Raw genomic sequence first — 20594 nt, forward strand, 5'->3', positions numbered from 1 at the left:
TGCACATAACATATAGGCCTGCTGAAGGCTTTGTCTTTAAACATTTCCTTTGGCAGAGTCACCTGCAATACAAATACAAAATACTGCTGGAAATCTGAAATAAAAACAGAAAATGCTGGAAATATTCAGCAGAACTGACTGCATCTGTGGAGGGAAAACCAAAGTTCACATTTCAGGTTGATGACCTTTCACCTGCTATTCTAATGTTCTCCTGGCTGGCCTCCTACCTTCCAGCCTCAGAGCTCATCCAAAGCTCTGCTACTTGCACCAAATCATATTCTCCCATCACCCCTATGGTCGCTGACCTATATTGGTTCCTGGTCTGGCAATGCCTTGAATTTAAAATCTTTATCCTTTAAAAATCTCACCCCTACCTATCTCTGTGACCTCCACATGCCCCCTGGGTTTCTCCAGTTCTGACCTCTTGCGTATCTCTGATTTTAATAGTTCCACCATTGGTAGCTTGACCTTTGGCTGACAAGACCCTATGCTCTAGAATTCCCTTCTTAAATCTCTCTGCCTCTCTAACTCTCCTCTTTTAAGATGCTGCTTAAAACCAAACTCTTTAGCCAAGCCACTTTCCTAATACTTCCTTAGGTGGCTTTGTGTCAAATTTTGTTTATTAACGTTCTTGTGAAAGACTTGGGATGTCTTTTACTGTTTTAAAGGTGCTATATAAATGCAAGTTGTTGATGCTTATTGTCTCCTGGATTCTTCCGCTAGCTTGAATATTTTTCCACTGGGAACTCTGCTGATTTGTGCTGGTGGAGCCAGATTAAGAATTCTCGAGGTTCACACACACTCCCTTCTCCCATGCATTCACCTGCCCTGGTTACTGGTTGCAGGCCTTCATGCGTTAATCTGCCTCTGGTTAATAGACATCAACCCTTGTGTGTTAATTAGCCTCTGGTTACTGGAAATGTTATTTGATGCTGAAGTGAATGCTCACTGCTGCTCATTAAGTGATCCAGTACAGATGTGTTAACTCATTGAAGTTTCTGGGCTGGTATCGCTGAATCATTTACTCTAAGTACTTCCCAGAATGAAATTCCCAGTGGTTTAATTCCAACAGTGAGAACATCCCCACCGTCTCACACCCAGAATGGCCAGCACAGCTCCAGCTGCTTTACAGAAATCCCAGAACTTGATGTATGTAGTGCCACTACACAGCTGTTCTAACTTAAGTCATTCCACCACAGAGCTAATGATATTATATTTACAGTCCTCCCAAACCTCGTCCAAGGGTGACCCTACATGTGTTAACCTACATGATGAATGCCAGTAGGCCATTGAACCGAGATGGGGGGCTGGGATTGAGGGTGGGGAGAACACAGATGAATCAGATTTTATCCTCACTTGAAGTTCAGATGCATATGGTGTCACCAGCAGGAAAAGAAAGACAATTTGGATTTCTGTAATGCCTTTCACAACCTCAGGACGTACCAAATCTCTTTATAGTCAATGAAGTGCTTTTTGAAGTATAACCACTATTCTAATTAGAAAACAAGCAGCAATCAGGACATAGCAAAGCTCCACAAACAGTAATGAGATAAAGATCAAATAAACTGTCCACTGGTCAGGATGCCTCCTTGCTATTCTCTGAAATACTGCTATGGGAATTTTCGCTTCCACTTGAGAGGCAGTTGGGTCTCAGTTTAACATCTTACTTGAAAGGCGGCACCTCTGACAGTGCAGCACTTCCTCAGTAATGCAGTGGAAGCGTCTGCCTGGACTTTGTGCTCAAGTGCTGGAGTGGGACTTGGACCCACAACTTTCTGTCTCAGTAAAGAGAGAAAGAGAGCCACCCACTGAGCCAAGGCTGTCACCTTGTACTGAGGTAAGGGATAGTGATCATAAGTGCCAAGCTTTGCTAATATTTTTCCATTGCATGAATCAATATGCTGAGATCAATTGCTGGATTTACAAAGTGCACCTTTGGGTGAGATTAGTTGATCTGGCAGATTGTAGATGTTAACCATGGCTCAGCATGTTACACTCTCATCCCTGAGTCAGAAGGTTTTGGGTTTGGCACCCACTTCAGGGACTTGAGCACATAAAAACTCCACTCAGGTGTTAGGTTAAGGGGGTGCTGTATTGGTGGAGGTACCATCTTTTTGAGGTGATGTTAAAACCAGCCCCCATCTGGCCTCGAGTGAATTTCATGGTGCTATCTTGAAGAAGCGCGGTGGAGTGTTTGGTGTCCTGGGCCAATAATTATCCCTCAACCAACATCAATAGGGCAAATGATTAGGTTATTTACTTCATTGCTGTTTATGGGCGCTTGCTGTGCACGAATTATTGGCTGTGTTTTCAACATTATAACAGTGACCACAATGTAACAGAAGTACTTCACTGGACCCGTGAAGTGCTTCGGGACCCTGTGAAAGATGCTATATAATAATGCAACTCCTCTCCCTATTAGGGATGGAAATTTGGATTTTCCTGATTGGTGGACTTGTACATATATGTACACTGATTCAATAATTAGCTCTGATGTTGCTGTTAGTCCCAGTACTTGTGCTACACCGATAGTGTAGGGAATGGAAGCATTATGCAGCAGTAGGTTGTGGGGGTCAGAAAATATGGCAAGAAAATATAGGCAATTTTTCTTTTTTTTGGTAATTTATTTATATAGTGACAGCAGACCATCTGTGTAGCTGGCTTCTGAAGTATATTGTATTTGGGGCCATGACATAGTATAACTGCCAGGAACTGAAGGGAGAGGGCCTGGGGTGGGTGGTGAACCTTTGGATCTACTTACTAGGGTGATTTTGAAAGTAAGAGCAGTTCCCTTTGCTCAGAACTGTAATAAGTGTGGAAATATGAGAAGTGTTATTCCAGGCCCCGGGACCACACGTATTGTGTTGGAAAGTTGGGAGTGGAGCTGAATTGAATTGCACAGGTTTTTAACTCTTACATTACCAATCTCCAGTAAAACTGCATGTCAGCACTATCAGAGTTCACAGAAGAAAGGTATGTCTTGCATTTCTATAGCACCTGTCACAACTAAAGGATGCCACAGAGGGCTTTACTGTCAATGAAGTGTAGTCACTGTTGTAATAAATGCTGCATACAGCAAACTCCAGAAAAACAGCAATGTGATACTAACTAGATAATATGTTTCATTGATATTTGTTAGTGGATGAATAGTGGCAAGAGCACCGTGGAGAACTTTTTTGCTCCTCTTCACAACTGAATCTTTTACATACACCCGAGTGTGCAGACAGGGCCTTGATTTAATGTGTCATCCAAAAGATGACACTTCTGACAGTACTGTACTCCCTCAGTACTGCACTGGGAAAGTGATCCTGGGAACATTCCAAGATCCAGGACTATGTACTCAGGGACACACTAAAGCTTGTGGCAGCCGCTGCAGAGGTGCAATGGGGAAAGTTTTCTGTCCAAGGCCCTTCAGCCATAATGTACCTCAGGACTGGAAACTGTGCTGTATGCCTGACACGGAATGTATATTGCAAATACCAAGAGTATTACAATTGTACTGATGCACCTCAGAGTGGAACATGCTGTATGTGGAAAAATTGAATTTCATTACATTCTATGATATTCAATTTGAAAAAATTGTAAAAGTACATTACAAAATCTTATGTATAAAGTATATTTTTGGGAAAAAAAAACAGAGGTATTATAACAGAATCTGAGCTAGTAAGTGTCTTCATATTGAATACATACCTCAAATGCATTGTGCCAGAAGATAAGTACTCGGGGAGACCAAGAAGGAAATCTGGTGAGTGCATTTTTGAAGGGTATATTGGATATTGGAAAAGGTTGGAATCCCTTGATTAGATTCCAACCCACACCCAGGTATCTGCTGTTCTATATACAATCCCCCCCCCCCCACCACCCCACACACACCCAAACCCGTGTTTAGATTTCAAGCTATAAGTCACTCCTCTATACTTGTTCCTTTGAGTTATGAGGACAGAAGAAACTTTGGCTTTTTTCCTTGAAAGGAAATAACTGAAGTGACCTTAGAACAGGATACAAGATAATATTTGATATTGACAGTTCAACCTAGATTAAAGCTTTAAACTAAACTGAGAGAGTTGGACAATGGGAGAACATAACACAGTCAAAGGCAAATGCAAGACTGATTCCAGGAAGTTCTTTACACAAATAGTGCCAACACTTGGAATGGACTCCTGGTGGAGATAAAGTACTGGAACTGTTTTAAAAAATAGTATGATGCTGCAGAGGGGGCAGTGGAGCATTTTTGGACAGACTAAATAGTGTTAAAAACAAAAAACTGCGGATGCTGGAAATCCAAAACAAAAACAGAATTAACTGGAAAAACTCAGCAGGTCTGGCAGCATCGGTGGAGAAGAAAAGAGTTGACGTTTCGAGTCCTCATGACCCTTCCACAGAACTGAGCGAATATAAGGAGAGGGGTGAAATATAAGCTGGTTTAAGGTGGTGGGGGGGGGGGGGGTAGGGAAGTTGGGGGGGTGGTGTGGTTGTAGGGACAAGCAAGCAGTGATAGGAACAGATAATCAAAAGATGTCACAGAAAGAAGAACACAGAGGTGTTGAAGGTAGTGATATTATCTAAACGAATGTGCTAATTAAGAATGGATGGTAGGGTACTCAAGGTACAGCTCTAGTGGGGGTGGGGTGGAAGGACTAGCGGGGCATAAAAGATTTAAAAATAATGGAAATGGGTGGGAAAAGAAAAATTTATATAAATTATTGGAAAAAACAAAAGGAAGGGGAAAGAAACAGAAAGGGGGTGGGGATGGAGGAGGGAGTTCAAGATCTAAAGTTGTTGAATTCAATATTCAGTCCGGAAGGCTGTAAAGTGCCTAGTCGGAAGATGAGGTGCTGTTCCTCCAGTTTGCGTTGGGCTTCACTGGAACAATGCAGCAAGCCAAAGACAGACATGTGGGCAAGAGAGCAGGGTGGAGTGTTAAAATGGCAAGCGACAGGGAGGTTTGGGTCATTCTTGCAGACAGACCCCAGGTGTTCTGCAAAGTGGTCGCCCAGTTTACGTTTGGTCTCCCCAATGTAGAGGAGACCGCATTGGGAGCAATGAATGCAATAGACTAATTTGGGGGAAATGCAAGTGAAAATAGTGTTCCCGATAGGTGTCTTGTATTCAGACACCTCAGAGGGTGTGGGTTGCTAGTATCCTGCCCCTGCCCAACCAGCTCCAAGCGGACTTCAGGCATCTTTCAGGTGGGCTCCTTTGCAGTACTCTCCCATCACCCCTCCCACCCCTTGCCCCCTCCACCCACCATCTGTTCGTCCCTCCCCCACACGGGGAAATGGTGCTGCAGCCTTTGCTATGGAGCCCTGGCAGAGTTTAAAAATCATATGGTAACTTATTAAATTCCCTGCACTGCATTTTGATGATGGAAAGATCAATCGAGACTGAAAAAACATTCATGAATGGGAGACATAGCAATAAGACTGCACTGTGACAGATTCCAGCACAACTCTCAATACTTCCGACAAGACAAAGAAAACTTATCACGGGAAACGCAGACGTCAACAGACTTAATTTGTTGCATTGTCTTGCCATTCTGCTTCCCTGCAATAATTCCCTTTCAGCTCTCCCGGTGGCCTGGCGTGTAGTGACAGCGCCCTGAGCAGCGCAGAGCTGTTTTCAGCCCCGGTCTGAGTGAGCAGATCTCAGTTGAGCTACAGTTACAGTTAGTGTTACGAAATGAAGTGCACCTGCGTTAGCGAGGGAGAAGGGGGGACTCAGCCCGCTCTCCTGCTCCTGATTATAATTCAGTGAAACCCCTTGCAAAGAGTCCAGCTTAACTGTGATTCTTCTGCAGCCGAATAGCCCTAAACACGCATGCGGGTGCTGCAGACTCCCTTCCAAAAGATACGTACCCAAATAATAATCAGGAGAGGAGGACGAGGGAGAAAATTTTGGGAAAGGGGGGGATAAAAAAATATTCTTACAAATGTTAAAGCATGAAAACGATTATTTTTTTTGTTGATACTGGGGAGCAGAGATACAGACACAACAGAAATGAAAAGCACACTCAAGAGTGAAAAAAGTCCCAGATTTCCCCTCCCTGACGTGTTCCTGCGCGGCATAATGTTGCTTTAAATTGTATCCAAGTCGAACCCACGTGATTGGGCGAAGCGTTTGATACAAAGTGACCCTGGAGCTGAAATTGACTCGACTGAACTCGCTGCTTGTAACTTTCACTCATTCAGTCTATGCCTCCACTGGTCTGGGCGAAACGTATTGTGCTTATTTTTAAAAAGCATTAGGATTTTTCAAGTCAGGATGCCGGAACAGATCAGCATCTCCGAGTTTGTGAGTGAGACTTTGGAGGACATCAACTCGCCGATCACCTCCAACTTTACCTCGAAAATGATTAACTGCAGGAACACGGTGACTGCCCTGGAGGAGGTGGGTGTGCTCTGTTCAAAATTGGGGGGGCGGGGGGGGGAGGAATAACAACTCAAGTCTTTTAAGCAACAGGGTGTTATTTAGCTTTACTGCATTTCCAATTCTACTAATGTTCCCGATTCTTTGTGTGCCAACAACGTGTGATTTTTCTTGAGTTTAGTTAGGAAACATTTTGGTTCTTCTGTACTATGTCCCCCAGCATCTGCATCAGGTCGATGGGGGGGAAATCGGCGACAAAGATCTCTATTAATCCGTCTCTGTAAAAAGCTTTCTTGAGCAGGTGCCCGCCTCGGGAAACTTTGCAATGTTGCATTCGGGAATATAATGGCAGAGGGAGAAGGCGGAGTCGTGTCCGAAAGCTCTTGTTACAGTTTAACCGAGTGACTGTACTGCTGCCTTCCCCTAAAGAGCCTCCAGCAGATTAACAAGGCTGATCTCACCTTGTTTATAAACAGGAGCTAGAGGTGAAGTCATCCCGTTTGATGTTATCCTTTTGTTTTCGCTTCCTATGAATGTTCCGCGGCGCTCTTACTTTCCTTGCGATACTGACTGACCGGGTTTTGGCTCTACGTGTGAGCGATACAGTGAGGCTAACTAACAATGGGGGGGGGGGGGGGGCATCGCATCCCAGCGCTGCGCTCCCATCCTCTCACATGCCAGAGTCATTTGATAGGAGCAGGAAGGCTGTCTGGTTTCTTTCACACACTCTCTCTCTCTTTCTTCAGAACAAGAGGAGGCTATTCAGCCCTTCGAGCCAGTTCTGTCATGGCTGATCTGTATCTTAACTCCACCCACCCGCCTTGGTTCCATATCCCTTAACAGTCATAAGACATAAGCCATAAGACATAGGGAGCAGAAATTAGGCCATTCGGCCCATCTTGCCTAACAAATCTCAATTTTAAAAGTTTCATTTGCTCAATAGTATTTTGGAGGAGAGAGTTCCAAATTTCTTGTAGCCTTTGTATGAAGAAATGCTTCCAGACATCACCCCTGAACAAAACCAGAAAATGCTGGGAAAACTCAGCAGGTCTGACAGCATCCGTGGAGAGGGAAAAACAAAGTTAACTTTTCGAGTCCGTATGACCCTTCTTTAGAGCCCCTGAACATCCTAGTTCCAGTTCTAAGGATACCCCTTTATCTGGGCTTTCCTCCTTTAACTCCTTGAATCATCATTTTAATAATATTGAAACTGGTTTTATTTCTTGCCCCGGCTCAGATCAGTAATGGAGCTCAGGCTGAGTTGGTTCAGTTCCGCGCTGGGGCAGTGTCATTCCCAGTTGAGCCATCATGAGCTTTTTGGTGAAACCTGGACTATTCCGGGTATGATCGGTGAAAGGGATACTAGCCCATTGCCTTGACCAGAGATTACAAGTTCAAATCCCACCATCGGCAAGTTGCAAAAGTGAATATAATAAATCAGGGACTGTAGTTTGTGGCTGACACCAGAAACTGTTGCAAAAAACCCAACTGGTTCACTGAGGTCCTGCAGAGCAGGAAGCATGATTATTCTTACAGGACGGTGCTGGAGGAGGTCAAAGCATGGGGGCATAACATTCAAATTAGAGATTGGCTTGTTCAGGGGCGATGTCTGAGAGTTAGGTCAGTCCTCTGTGGGCTTCAGTTTTTCTTCTTATTCCTGTGTCAGTGAAGGATGAGCTGTCATCAGTCTTTTCAAAAGCAGCACCACCAATTGATTCCCCCCAGGCTGTGTGTGATAACAGTCATTGTCTGTTTTGGTACTGAAATCAGCAAGATGCCAACTTTCATTCCCAGTTAGCTGAGCTCAGCCAGGTCAACAATTGGAATGGTTCCCTTGGTGAAATCAGCCGTGGGTTCCATTCTTAGCTAACTCTAAACTCCTTCCCTTAGCTAATTCCCTCCCGGAAGTGCATGCATAGTGGATGACCAAAATTATGCTGAGCTCTAATGGTCACTATGGTGGAGTAACCGCTTAATACTCGGCTTACTTAGATTTGCGTCTGAAAATTAGGGTACTGGATGAGATAGCGGAGAACTGCTCATATTTGCAACTTTTTATTCCAGCACAAGAAAGTTCAAGAGCAGAGAGAAGTATAAAGCTGCAAACACAAACATAGCATAAAAATATTGAGGATCTTCTGCCTGTGTACAATATCTATTTACTTATTCCATTGTGAATTCCTGTGTCCACATCTTATAGTGGAAACTTCATATAAATTAGTCCAGATGTAGTTACAGTGCTTCCACCCCCCCCCCCCCCGCCCCCCCACACTTCTTTGTGGAGGTGCTGCAGTGCTGTCACTGGTGGGAAAGTGTAATTGCAGTGTGACATGTTTACATTATAAATTAGATTGTAGGATTTTAAAATTGAAATCTTAAAAATAGGGGCTAAATATATGGCTTTGAAATGATTAAATTTGATCCAATTGCTGCAGCCCTCTGACCCCATATCATTTGAAGATCACACTTGGTGTTGACTCCCCGCGTACAAGTTTGACTGGTACATAAATTGAATGGGGAGAGTAACTGTAGGGCTACAGTGTAAACTTAGTGTGAGAATGATATATGAATATGATGTCTTTTGAGGTTCACTCCTAGGTCCTGTTATCTGACACTCTCTGTTGGTGTTTTGCCCCTGTTAAAGTATGGGAGCATCAATGGTTGTACATACTCCATAGTTGTTGCAGAAGTGGTTTTGCTTTTTACTTAGGTTTAGTCACTGTTGTAATGTAGGAGACACGGCAGCCAATTTGCACACAGAAAGCTCTCACGAACAGCAATATGATAGTGACCAGATAATTTGTTTTGGTGAAGGTTGGAGGGATAACTATTGGCCAGGGCACCACTGAGAATTCCCCCTGCACTTCTTTGAAATAGCCATGTTACATACACCTGAGAGGGCAGAGGGGGACCTCAGCTTAATCTCTCATCTGAAAGACCACAGTGCTGTGCTGACAGTGCAACACTTTGAGTAATGCACTGGGTGTGTCAGAGCCTAGATTTTTGTACTCGTGTCTGTCAATACTGAAGTTGTTGTGTAAATTTGAGAGTCGGAGCTTGCCCTGTTTGTGGAGTGAAGCTTCCTGTGTGAAATGAAAACACTTTGCCCTTTCACTGAGGTTTGTATTAAGAATACAGCCCAAACAAAGGAAAACATTTGATAACTACGTTTGTTATGGGGGGCGGGCTACAGGGCAGGAGCAGGATGACCTGCCCCCTGTGGTGTTCCTTTCCCTTGTGAAGAACATGTTATATTCAGCCTGAAGCACCTAAGCCAATAAAACTTTTTTTTTTTGCAAAAATATACTTTATTCATAAATCTTCAAAAACATTTCGAACCATTTCAAATCACCATTACAAAAATGCAATCAGGTTCAACTTTTACAACATGAATCACAAGGTGTATCAGAACAAACAATGAATATTTCAATCACTGGCAGACATTCATTTTAATCTGTACAGCCTGAGGGACTCTTTACAGTTCACAGCCCCCCAGTGCACTGTGGCAGAAAGTTCTTAGACAGCGACCCTTCCCCATTGCGCCTTTGCGGCGGCTGCCCCAAGCTTAACTGTGTCCCTCAGCACGTAGTCCTGGACCTTGGAATGTGCCAGTCTGCAACACTCGTCGGGGACAACTCTTTGCGCTGGAAAACCAACAAGTTACGGGCAGACCAAAAAGCGTCTTTTACCGAGTTGATGATCCACCAGCTGCAGTTGATGTTTGTCTTGGTGTGTGTCCCTGGGAACAGCCCGTAGAGCACAGAGTCTTGTGTCACAGAACTGCTCGGGATGAACCTCGACAGAAACCACTGCATCTCTCTCCAGACCTTCTTGCAAAGACACAATCTACAAGGAGGTGAACAACGGTCTCTTCCCCACCACAGCCACCTCGAGGGCAACGTGCAGAGGGGGTGAGACTCCTGGCATGTAGGAAGGATCTTACAGGGAGGGCCTTTCTCACCACCAGCCAAGCTACATCTTGGTGTTTGTTGGAAAGTTCTGGTGATGAGGCATTCTGCCAAATGACTTTGGCACCTAAGCCAATAAAACCTTAGTGACTGGGGATTGCCGAGGGCCAGGTTTGTCAGAATGTGAATCATGTTGTGCCGAATTAGCCGGTCTGTGTTCTCCTGAAGGTGCTGCTGACTCGTGCTTGGGTATAGCTGCACTGGTGGTCGGGACCCTCTGCCAGTACCTCATCAAATTGTTCGCTCTCCATGTGCCAACTGAGGTTGAGTGTGAGATTGGGCTCTTTGGCCACAAGAGGCACCACTGAGAAGCTTCATCATCTCCTGTCCGCACCTGAGGATGCAAATCTGCGCTTACAGGACAGCAATTGGGAGTGGGAACTTTCTTCTTCCAACCCCATTTCCCCAGCTCAGGGGTTGTCAAGGCCAAAGTCCTGCCCTGCCTACTGTCCAGGTTAAGGTTCGACTCTCTATTTAGCAAATCAACTCATTCAAATGCCCATCTATTCATGTCCTTGATTTCTTCCCATTGCTTCCTGGTACAGGATGTCAATAAAATGAGTAAGTGTGGGAGGGCAGCAATGAATGGCGGAATAGGGGCCAGATAATTTGTTTTGGTGAAGGTTGGAGGGATAACTGTTGGCCAGGACACCACCGAGAATTCCCCTGCATAGGGGCTGGGCATCGGCAAATGTTTGAGGCGGGGGGAGAAAGAAAGTTGGTTCCCCAGATCATTCTCATGCACCTGCAATGAGCCAACCATAAGGTGCTATTAGTCACAGCCAGGGGCAGATTGAATGTCAGCTGCTTCTCATTGTACTTGGCACAGTGAGGTCAGGAAAGGAAGGGAAGGGGAGGGGGAGGGTGGTGTGTGGGTAGAGAAAACCAAACCTGATAAATAGTGAATCACATCTGGGATTTTTTTTTAATTCAGCCCCCATGTTGGTTGACGTGGTTTAGTGTGGAACTGAGCCTTGAAAAAAACCTAGAATCCAGCCCTGGTCTGTGCCGAGTTCACCCTGTGCTGGGATCAGGGTTGCCAGGCCTCCAGGAATGTCTTGGAGTCTCCAGGAATTGAAGATTAATCTCTGAGACTGTGCAGCAAAAAGCACCTGAGAAACAAATCAGAGGGTCATGAAGGTCATGTGATGAAACCTCTAGGAATACACCCAAGAGAGTTGGTAATGCTGGCTCGGACACAACAATTGGCCTCAGTACCACTGAAGTGGGGAAGCTGGGGGCGGGGGTGGAGAAATCAACCTGGGTTCTTGTCCCTGTTTGCGATGGAGTGATTCCTGCTCGATAGAGAGCATATGCACTGGGGTGCTGATGAGATTGGGCTTGGCAGTAGAGGGCCAACTTAGTTCAGGTACGAAAGCATTTACACAGTGTCCTTTATGACTTCAGGATGTTCGAAAGCACTTTACAGATGACAATATCGGAGGAGACCTTCAACTTGAATGAGGGCTTTAGGGAGGAGGAGAGACTGCTTTGCGTTGGACCTTTCCATTGAGGTTTCTCTTCAATGGGATTGTTACCATCCATTAAAACCTCATACTCCAGAATTCCCTCTCTAAACCTCAACCTGCTGTTATAGTGCTCCTTAAAAACTTTCTCTTTGAGCAAGCATTTGGTCACTTGTCCTAATGGCCCCCTCTTTGGTTCAGTGATGATTTGTGTCTGATAATACTCATGTGGTATACTTTGGGAAGTTTTACTCTGTTAAAAATGCTATATAAATGCTGGTTAATGTTGATTTTAATTTGAATCTTTTGGGAGGGGCAGTGGAAATTAGCTAGAGTGCTTCTGCCTAGAGAGTCGAGCAGTGATCTCAATGGTGCGAGATGAGGAAAGATGGTTAGCACAGGGGAGAAGTGAGTCATGAGTGTGTCTGGGAGGGAAAGGCTGAAAGAGGTCCCTTCATGTAGCCGAAATCCAAATGACATTCAGTTATGCAATTTTCCTTCACCTTGGGCCCACTTTTTCCAGATAAACAGTGGAATAAACCTCAGACACACCTGTCTCGTACATTTGAACAGAGCATGACTGTTTGATTTCCAAACATTTAAAATCCCTTGTTATTCCAACTTGTGTATTAAAGCCCTGAAGTAATACGATTAGCATATTTAAAGGCAGACTCTGCTAACACCCAAAATATTCATGGAGAGAGGATTTGGGATGACACCGAACCCATCAAGACAGCTGAACTAACATCACAACAGACTTTGGGAAGTTAGTGCAGTTGTCATTTGTGGAGAAGTCTCAAACACCTTGCATTCCTATAGCGCCTTTCATGATCACCAGATATGCATTTCACGGCCTTGGGAAGTGCCAAATACTTCACAATAAATGAAGTGTAGTCACTGTTGTAATGGAGGAAACACACAGCCAATTTGCATACAGCAAGCTCCCAAAAATAGCAGTGATTTTGTTTTTTTAAAAGAAACTTGCATTTATACATAGCACTTCCCACAACCTCTGGATACCCCGAAACACTCGTTGCAACGTGGTGACATGTAGTCACTATTTTTAATGTAGGAAATGATTAAATAACTTACTTTAATGATGTTGGTTGAGAGATGAATATTGGCCAGGACATTTGCTCTTCTTCAAAATAGTACTGTGGAATTTTTTTACGTCCCTTCAAAAAAATAGCAGCTGACAGTGCAGCACTCCTTCAGTACTGTGCTGGGAGTGTCCGCTTAGATTATGTGCTCTGAGACATGGCTGACACCAAATTGAAATAACAATGTAATTAATTACAACCTGGCTGAAAAAATACACAACAAGAACAAAGTACCAATTGAGGTAATGTAATTGATTACTGCCCACCAGTAGAATAAGAACAAATATCAATAATGGATCAAATCGTGCTGGAAAAATAATGGCTGTCTTGATGATGCATGCTGTTATTGACATGCAAATCATCAGAAAATTCAGGAGTTGAGAAATACTGTGAGTTGTGAACCTACAGAACTTGCTGGTTGACCTCTCCTGCTCTGCTGTTAGTTTCATCAGTCTCGAGGTCCCCATTGCATTCACTGTGCTGTTTTCGGCAAAGTATATTCAAGCTGAAGGGTGCAGGAAAAAAGTCATAACGCAAGATTATCCACTGCAGCAAGATTTGGTCTAATAAATTAAACTCTCTGGATGGCTCAGTGGGTGAGTGAGATGGCATCAGTGGTTAAAGGTTGCTGCTGGAGCAGTGTTGGGGACATTGCTCATTGCCTCAGCACTCCTCAACTTTGGGTAGGGGGCAAGCAAGATAGGAACTTGCTTTATGATCCTGTGATTTCCACTGAGCAACAGTTGTATGTAGGATTGTGCTTGCATGTGATGGCTTCATTGGTTGGGCAGCCTGACATCCAACCCCTCCCCCTACCTCCCTCAAGACTTGCAGGTGGAGAAACAGGACTTGGGTGAGGTCATGGGATCAGCAACAGGCAGGGTCACGTTCTTCAAGAGGGAGTAGGGAACCAATGGAACAATAAAAAAGAATTAATAGAAGCTTGTAGAACTGAAGGAAGCCAATTAGATCATCCTATCCTGTCTGGGCCACCTCTTTGAGCTAATCAGTTAGCCTCGCAATCCTGCTCTTTCTAGGCTGCCCTGCAAAACTACTACTTCAAACATTTGTCCAATTCCATTTTGAAAGTTATTTTTGAATCTGCCCCCACCCGGCAGTGTGAACCAGATCATAACTTCAGCTGTGTAAATTTTCCCCCTTTTTCATCTCGTCTCTGGCTTTTTTTTGCCAATTATCTTAAATCCATGTCTCCCCCATTGCCAACCTGCTTATCAGTTGGTATAGTTTCTCATCATTTACTTTTTGCAAGATCAAGAAGCGTTTTGATCACTGCTATTAAATCTCCCCTTAGCCTTCTGTAATTTAAGGAGCTCAATCCCAGCTTCTCTAGTCTCTCCAGATAACTTTATATTTAAATGATTCCTTATGGAAACAGTCCATCTATTTAAGAATTTTAGCCATATTTCTGCTATGTAAGAAAGATCTAATCAATATTTGATTTTATTCACTTTGCCAGTTAGTTTTGTGTACCTAGTTACTGACTAACATTTTCCGCCAAACCTAATTCGGATTCCTTGTCTGCAAATTTACCACGCTGAAGTCTGATTCCACTGGCACGCTGATGCTTTAAGAGACTTAACCACAAATGCACAAACATGTGAGGCATACAACTTTCCAAGTCTGGCTCCTCATGGTCTCCATATCTGACCCAGTTTGACATGTGCCATCCTTAAAGGGAAAAGATTAAACTAAATGGCCCCATTTATTTATGGATTTTGACACTCATCCTGAAAAGTCAATCCCAGAATTGCCTTGAAAGCTTTCATAGAATCAGAGAAATTTGCAGCACAGAAGGAGGTAATTCAGCCCATCATGGCTGTGCTGGCTCTTTGAAAGAGCAGTTGTGCTTAATTCCATATCCTCTTTTTTTGTCCATAATCCTGTTAAATTCTTCTTCCTCAAGTGCTTGTCCAACTCTTTTGAAAAATTATTTGTGGCATTAGCTTGCATCATCTTTTCAGGTAGTTTTTAGTTTTCAATGGTTGGAGGGTTGATAACCAGAGGACATTGATTTAAAATGATTGGTTTCTGGTGAGATTATCTGACACGTAGGCAAGGAAATGAACCTTGGTTTGCCTTTGGAAGCACGGAATTTGCTTAATGTGTGATAAAGGCAGAGTCAGAGGTGGTTGAATGTACAGTTCCAAAGGATTTCCTGAGCAAACTGGACTGATTTTTTTTAAAGTCAATTTTTTTTCTCAATACATCTGTGTTCCATGACAGCAATTATTGAAGGTTTTCCATGTATTTGCATCAGCAGGAAATGCATTTAAATGAAATTGGAATGTTAAATGTTGGCAACTGTCTTCTAAAAGCATCTTTACCTCCCTCTGATAATAAATCAGTTTGAATAATTGGCAAAAAAGCCAGGGGGAATGAAGAAATTTTTTTATGCAATGATTGGTTCTGACCTAGAATGCATTCCCTGAAAGAATGGTGGAAGCAGATGCAATAGTCACTTTCAAAAGTAAATTGGATAAAAACTTGCAGAAGAAAAATTTGCGAGTTATAGGTAAAGAGTGGAGGAGCAGGACTAATTGGATAACTCTTTCAAAGAGCCAGCACAGACACAATGGAACGAGTGGCTTCTGTTGTATATTTTATATACCTCAGAGCTATGCAGAGATGACACTAGTTTCCATGTGTGCAACAGGTTTTATTCACTGTGCTTTAATTTGTCTGCTCCATGTTTACAGTTCTTTAACTTTTACAGTTTGTTTACTTTTCTGAGTACACCCAGGCTTAACCAATCAAGTACAGTAAATATTATTAGTAAACAGACTCTCATAATCAAGCACAGAATGATTGAACACCACTATTTCATTCTTTGTTGTTTGTTTCTATGAATACACCCTGACCTAGGAATTGCCAGATTGGCTCAGTGACCATTCTTGTTTGTCAGTCCCAAAACATTGTTGAAAATAAAATATTTATGTATAAAACATTCCCTCCTCTCTTCCTTGATATTCTTTATCCCCTACATGTCTTCATGGATGTTCCCTACATCCACTTCTCCACTCTTGCTTCTTCTTGGAGGTGATAGTGTAGTGGTATTGTTGCTGGACTACTACTCCAGAGACCCAGGGTAATGCTCTGGGGACCCAGGTTTGAAACCTGCCATGGCAGATAGTGGAATTTAAATTCAATAAAAATCTGGAATTAAAAATCTTAATGATGACCATGAAATCATTGTTGATTGTTGTAAAAACCCACCTGGTTCACTAATGTCCTTAAGTCAAGTCTTTACTTCCACTTCTAGTTTACAAGCTTTGAAGTCCCAACTTCGGCATTAACCATGACTGAATTTACCAGGACTTCTCCTGGTTGCCTTGCTGTTGTCCTGCACTTTTGAATGTGAGTCTTCGCTTCAATTTCCTTAGTTGGATGCTGTAGCAATATTAGGAACCAGGAGAAGGCTGTTCAGCCTCTCGAGCGTGCTCTGCCATCCATCGCCTTCAAGTATATCGTACTTGACCTACATCAGATCTCCATCTTTAAAGCTCTAATCGTCCCCAGCATCTACATCCTTTATGGCAGTGTTCCAAGTTCTACCAAACTGTGTGTGAGAAAAGTGTTTCCTGATTTCCCTCCTAAGTGGCCTAGCCCTAATTTTAAGATCATGTCCACCGTTTCTTTGTTTCCCCACCAGAGGAAATAGTTTCTCTTAGCCTTAGCCATTGCTCAGAAGATAGTATTCTTATCTCTTGTGTCAAAAGGTTTCAAGACTCACTCCAGAGACTTGAACTTCCAGTGCAGTGCTGAGGGAGTGCACCATCATCAGAGGCGCTGACTTTCAGATGAGATGTTAAACTGAGATGGATGTGAAAGATCCCACAGCATTATTCAAAGAACAGGGGAATTAGCATAGGAACATAAGACATAGGAATAGGAGCAGGCCATTCAGCCCATTGAGCCTGCTCCAGCATTCAGTTAGATCATGGCTGATCATTAACCTCAACGGCACTGTCCTGCTCTATTTCCATATCCCTTGATGTCATTAGTATCTAGAAATCTATTAATTTCTGTCTTGAACATGCTCAATGATTGAGCTTCCACTGCTTCTAAGGTAGAGAATTCCAAAAATTCACCAACCTCTGAGTGAAGAAATTTCTCCTCATCTCCCAGTTTTAAATGGCCTACCCTTTATTCTGAGACTGTGTCCCCTGGTTCCAGACTCACCAGGCAGGGGAAACATCCTATCTACATCTACCCTGTCATGCCCTGTAAGAATTTTGTAAGTTTCAATTAGATCACTTCTCATTCTTTGAAATTCTAGGGAATATAGGTCCAGTTTTCTCAATTCCTTCTCATTAAACAATCCTGCCATCTCAGGGATTAATCTGGTGAACCTGCATTGCACCCCCTCTATGGCAAGTATATCCTTCCTTGGATAATGAGCAATACTGCACACAATACTCCAGGTGTGGTCTCACCAAGGCTCTACACAATAACAGCACAACATCTTTACTCCTGTACTCAAATCCCCTTACGATGAAGGCCAACATACTATTTGCCTTCCGAATTGCTTGCTGCACCTGCATGCTAGCTTTTAGTGACTCATAAACAAGGACACCCAGGTTCCTTTGAACACCTGCATTTCCCAACCTCTCACCATGTAAGAACTATTCTGCCTTTGTTTTTTCCACCAAGGTGGATAGCTTCACACTTATTCACATTATATACTATTTGTCATGTTCTTGTCAACTCACTTAACCTGTCCAAATCGTCTTGAAGGCTCCTTGCATCCTCCTCACACCTTACATTCCCACATAGTTCTGTGTCATCAGCAAATCTGGAAATATTACATTTGGTCCTCACATCCAAATCATTTATATAGATTGTGAACAGTTGTGGCCCCAGTACTGAAGATCCTTGCCGTACCCGACTAGTCACAGCCTGTCACCCTGAGAATGATCCATTTACTTCTGCTCTCTGTTTTCTGCCTGTTAACCAATTCTTAATCCATGCCAGTATTATCCCCAATCCAATGAGTTTGAGACAAAAACAGACAATGCTAGAAAATCTCAGCAGGTCTAGCAGCACCTGTGGAGAGAGGAACAGAGTTAATGTTTCAAGTCCACTTGACCATTCTTCAGAGGTGAAGAGAAGTGGAAATGTGATGAAATTTATACTGTTTAAGGTGGGGTGGGGCAGGTGGAGCTGGATAGAAGGCCAACGATAGGTGGGGACAAAGGAGGGATTGACAAAGATGTCATGAACTAAAGAACAAAGGGAGTGTTAATTGTAGTGATTCATGCTAAAAAAGGTGCTGATGGTGGCATAAAGGTAAGAAAGCAGAATGTGATAATAACAGAACAAGGGTAGCATTGTGTGAAAGAACAACATGGAGTAAGTAACAGATGGCTTTGGAAGGGATGGGATGGGGACAGGGGGTGGGGTGGCGGGGGAAAAATGTTTAGAAAATGGGATAGAAGGGGGGATAAAAAAAGGGCATAAAACCATGGATAAGTGCATAAAAATAAGTGGATTAAAAATAAAATGAATGTAGACAAAAGGGGATTCAAAAAAGGGGGTGAGGATGGAGGAGACAGTTCATGGTTTGAAGTTGTTGAACTCAATGTTAAGTCCAGAAGGCTGTAAAGTGCCTAGTCGGAAGATGAGGTGCTGTTCCTCCAGTTTGTGTTGAGATTCACTGGAACATTGCAGCAGGCCAAGGACAGACATGTGGGCATGAGAGCAGGGTGGTGTGTTGAAATGGCAAGCGACAGGGAGGCCTGGGTCATGCTTGCGGACAGACCGAAGGTGTTCCACAAAGCAGTCACCCAGCCTGCGTTTGATCTCCCTAATGTAGAGGAGGCCAATTTGGGGGCAGCGAATGCAGTAGACTAAATTGAAGGAGGTGCAAGTGAAGCACTGCTTCACCTGAAAGGAGTGTTTGGGCCCTTGGACGGTGAGGAGGGAGGAGGTAAAGGGGCAGGTGTTGCACTTCTGCGATTGCATGGGAAGGTGCCGTGGGAAGGGGATGAGGTGTTGGGGGTGATGGAGGAGTGGACCAGGATGTCATGGAGGGACTGTTCCCTCCGTGAATGCTGACGGGGGTGGGGGGGATGGGATGAGGTGGGGGGAAGATGTGTTTGGTGGTGGCATCATGCTGGAGTTGGCGAAAATGGCAGAGGATGATCGTTTGAATGTGGAGGCTGCTGGGGTGAAAGGTGAGGACAAGGGGGACCCTATCATGGTTCTGGGAGGGAGAGGAAGGTGTGAGGGCAGAGGCGCAGGAGATGGGTCGGAAAGGGCTGAGGGCCCTGTCAACCACAGTGAGGGGGAAACGTTGGTGTAGGTACAAGGAAGACATGTCAGAAGTGCCGTTTTGGAAAGTGGCATCATCAGAACAGCTGTGATGGAAGTGAAGGAACTGAGAGAATGGGATGGAGTCCTTACAGGAAACAGGGTGTGAGGAGCTGCAGTCGAGGTAGCTGAGGGAGTCGGTGGGCTTGTAATGAATATTGGTGGACAGTCTACAACCAGAAATGGAGACGGTGAGGTCAAGGGAGGTGTCGGAGATGGACCGTGTGAAGGTGATAGAGGGGTGGAAATTGGAAGCAAAATTGATAAATTTTTCCAGGTCCAGATGAGAGCATGAAGCAGCACTGAAACAGTCATCGATGTACCGAAGAAAGAGCTGTGGGAGGGGGCCTGAGTAAGACTGGAACAAGGGATGTTTCACAAACCCCATAAAGAGACAGGCATAACTGAGACCCATGCAGGTACCCATGGGCACACCTTTTTATTTGGAGGAAGTGAGACAAGTTTAAGGAGAAATTGTTCAGTGAGAGAACAAGTTCAGCGGTTGTGGGGTCATGGTGCAGGGGGAGGTAGGAAGAAGTGTCTGAGAGTATGTTCTCTGTGTTTTAATTTTGTTTACTAACCTCTTCTGTGGGACCTTATCAAAAGCCTTCTGAAGATCCAAATACACCACATCCACTGGTTCTCCCTTATCTATGCTAAAAGTAACATCCTCAAAAAAACCTCCAACCGGTTTGTCAAACATGATTCCCCTTTCATAAATTCATGTGAACTCTGCCCAATCATATAATTATTTTCTAAGTGTCTCATTACCTTCCTGGCAAATATTCATCACTCAAGCAACATCACTAAACATTGCTGTTTGTGGGAGTTTGCTGTATGCAAGTAAGCTGCTGTGATCCCTCTTGCAACTGTGACTACGCTTCAAAACTATTGGATTGGTTGTAAAGTGCTTTGGGGCAAAGAATGAGAAAAATGTTAGATAAATGCAAGTTCTTTTTTTTATATATTGAGATTGTCCTGTTGAAGGATACAATCCTCTCTAAATTGAATACTGTACATGGATTCTGAGTGGGAAGTTGTGCCTTAACAGCACCTTAGAGAGTAACTGGTCCATTTTCCCTGTGGTAGAGTACCCTGGAAAACGTTTTGAACAAAATCAGGCCTTGATACACCTGCTTTAGAGTAGCTGAGATCAGGCAGAGGGCAGTCTTTAGTGAACTGACTAGATCAACTACGAGCAGCTTTAATTGGCTTTGTAGCTTTTGTAACTTCCAAACTAATGATTGTAGGACTATTAAGGGACGGGCATTATTGGGAATGTGACGATATGCCTGCACATTTTCTATCTTTTAAAGTATTTTCTGTTCACTGAGGTTTATGTATGAACCCTTACACTCAGATAT

The 20594-nt window shown here is 43.7% G+C and overlaps 1 protein-coding gene across 4 annotated transcripts in view; it reads left to right on the forward strand.

Annotated features, from left to right (window-relative positions):
- Positions 1-6024: 6024 nt before the first annotated feature.
- LOC121291537 (arf-GAP with SH3 domain, ANK repeat and PH domain-containing protein 2-like) overlaps positions 6025-20594 on the forward strand; it is an 89223-nt gene continuing 74653 nt past the window's right edge. For 2 of the 4 annotated variants that reach the window (XM_041212882.1, XM_041212884.1), the window contains exon 1: positions 6029-6387. In XM_041212882.1, the coding sequence (XP_041068816.1) occupies positions 6262-6387 (126 nt within the window). In that variant the 5' untranslated portion in view covers positions 6029-6261. Of the gene's footprint in view, positions 6388-20594 lie in introns of all 4 variants that reach the window. The other 2 variants (XR_005946023.1, XM_041212883.1) reach the window with 2 other exon arrangements.

The sequence above is a fragment of the Carcharodon carcharias genome, chromosome 19 (assembly GCF_017639515.1).
Source record: "Carcharodon carcharias isolate sCarCar2 chromosome 19, sCarCar2.pri, whole genome shotgun sequence".
NCBI classification, from domain to species: Eukaryota; Metazoa; Chordata; class Chondrichthyes; order Lamniformes; family Lamnidae; genus Carcharodon; species Carcharodon carcharias.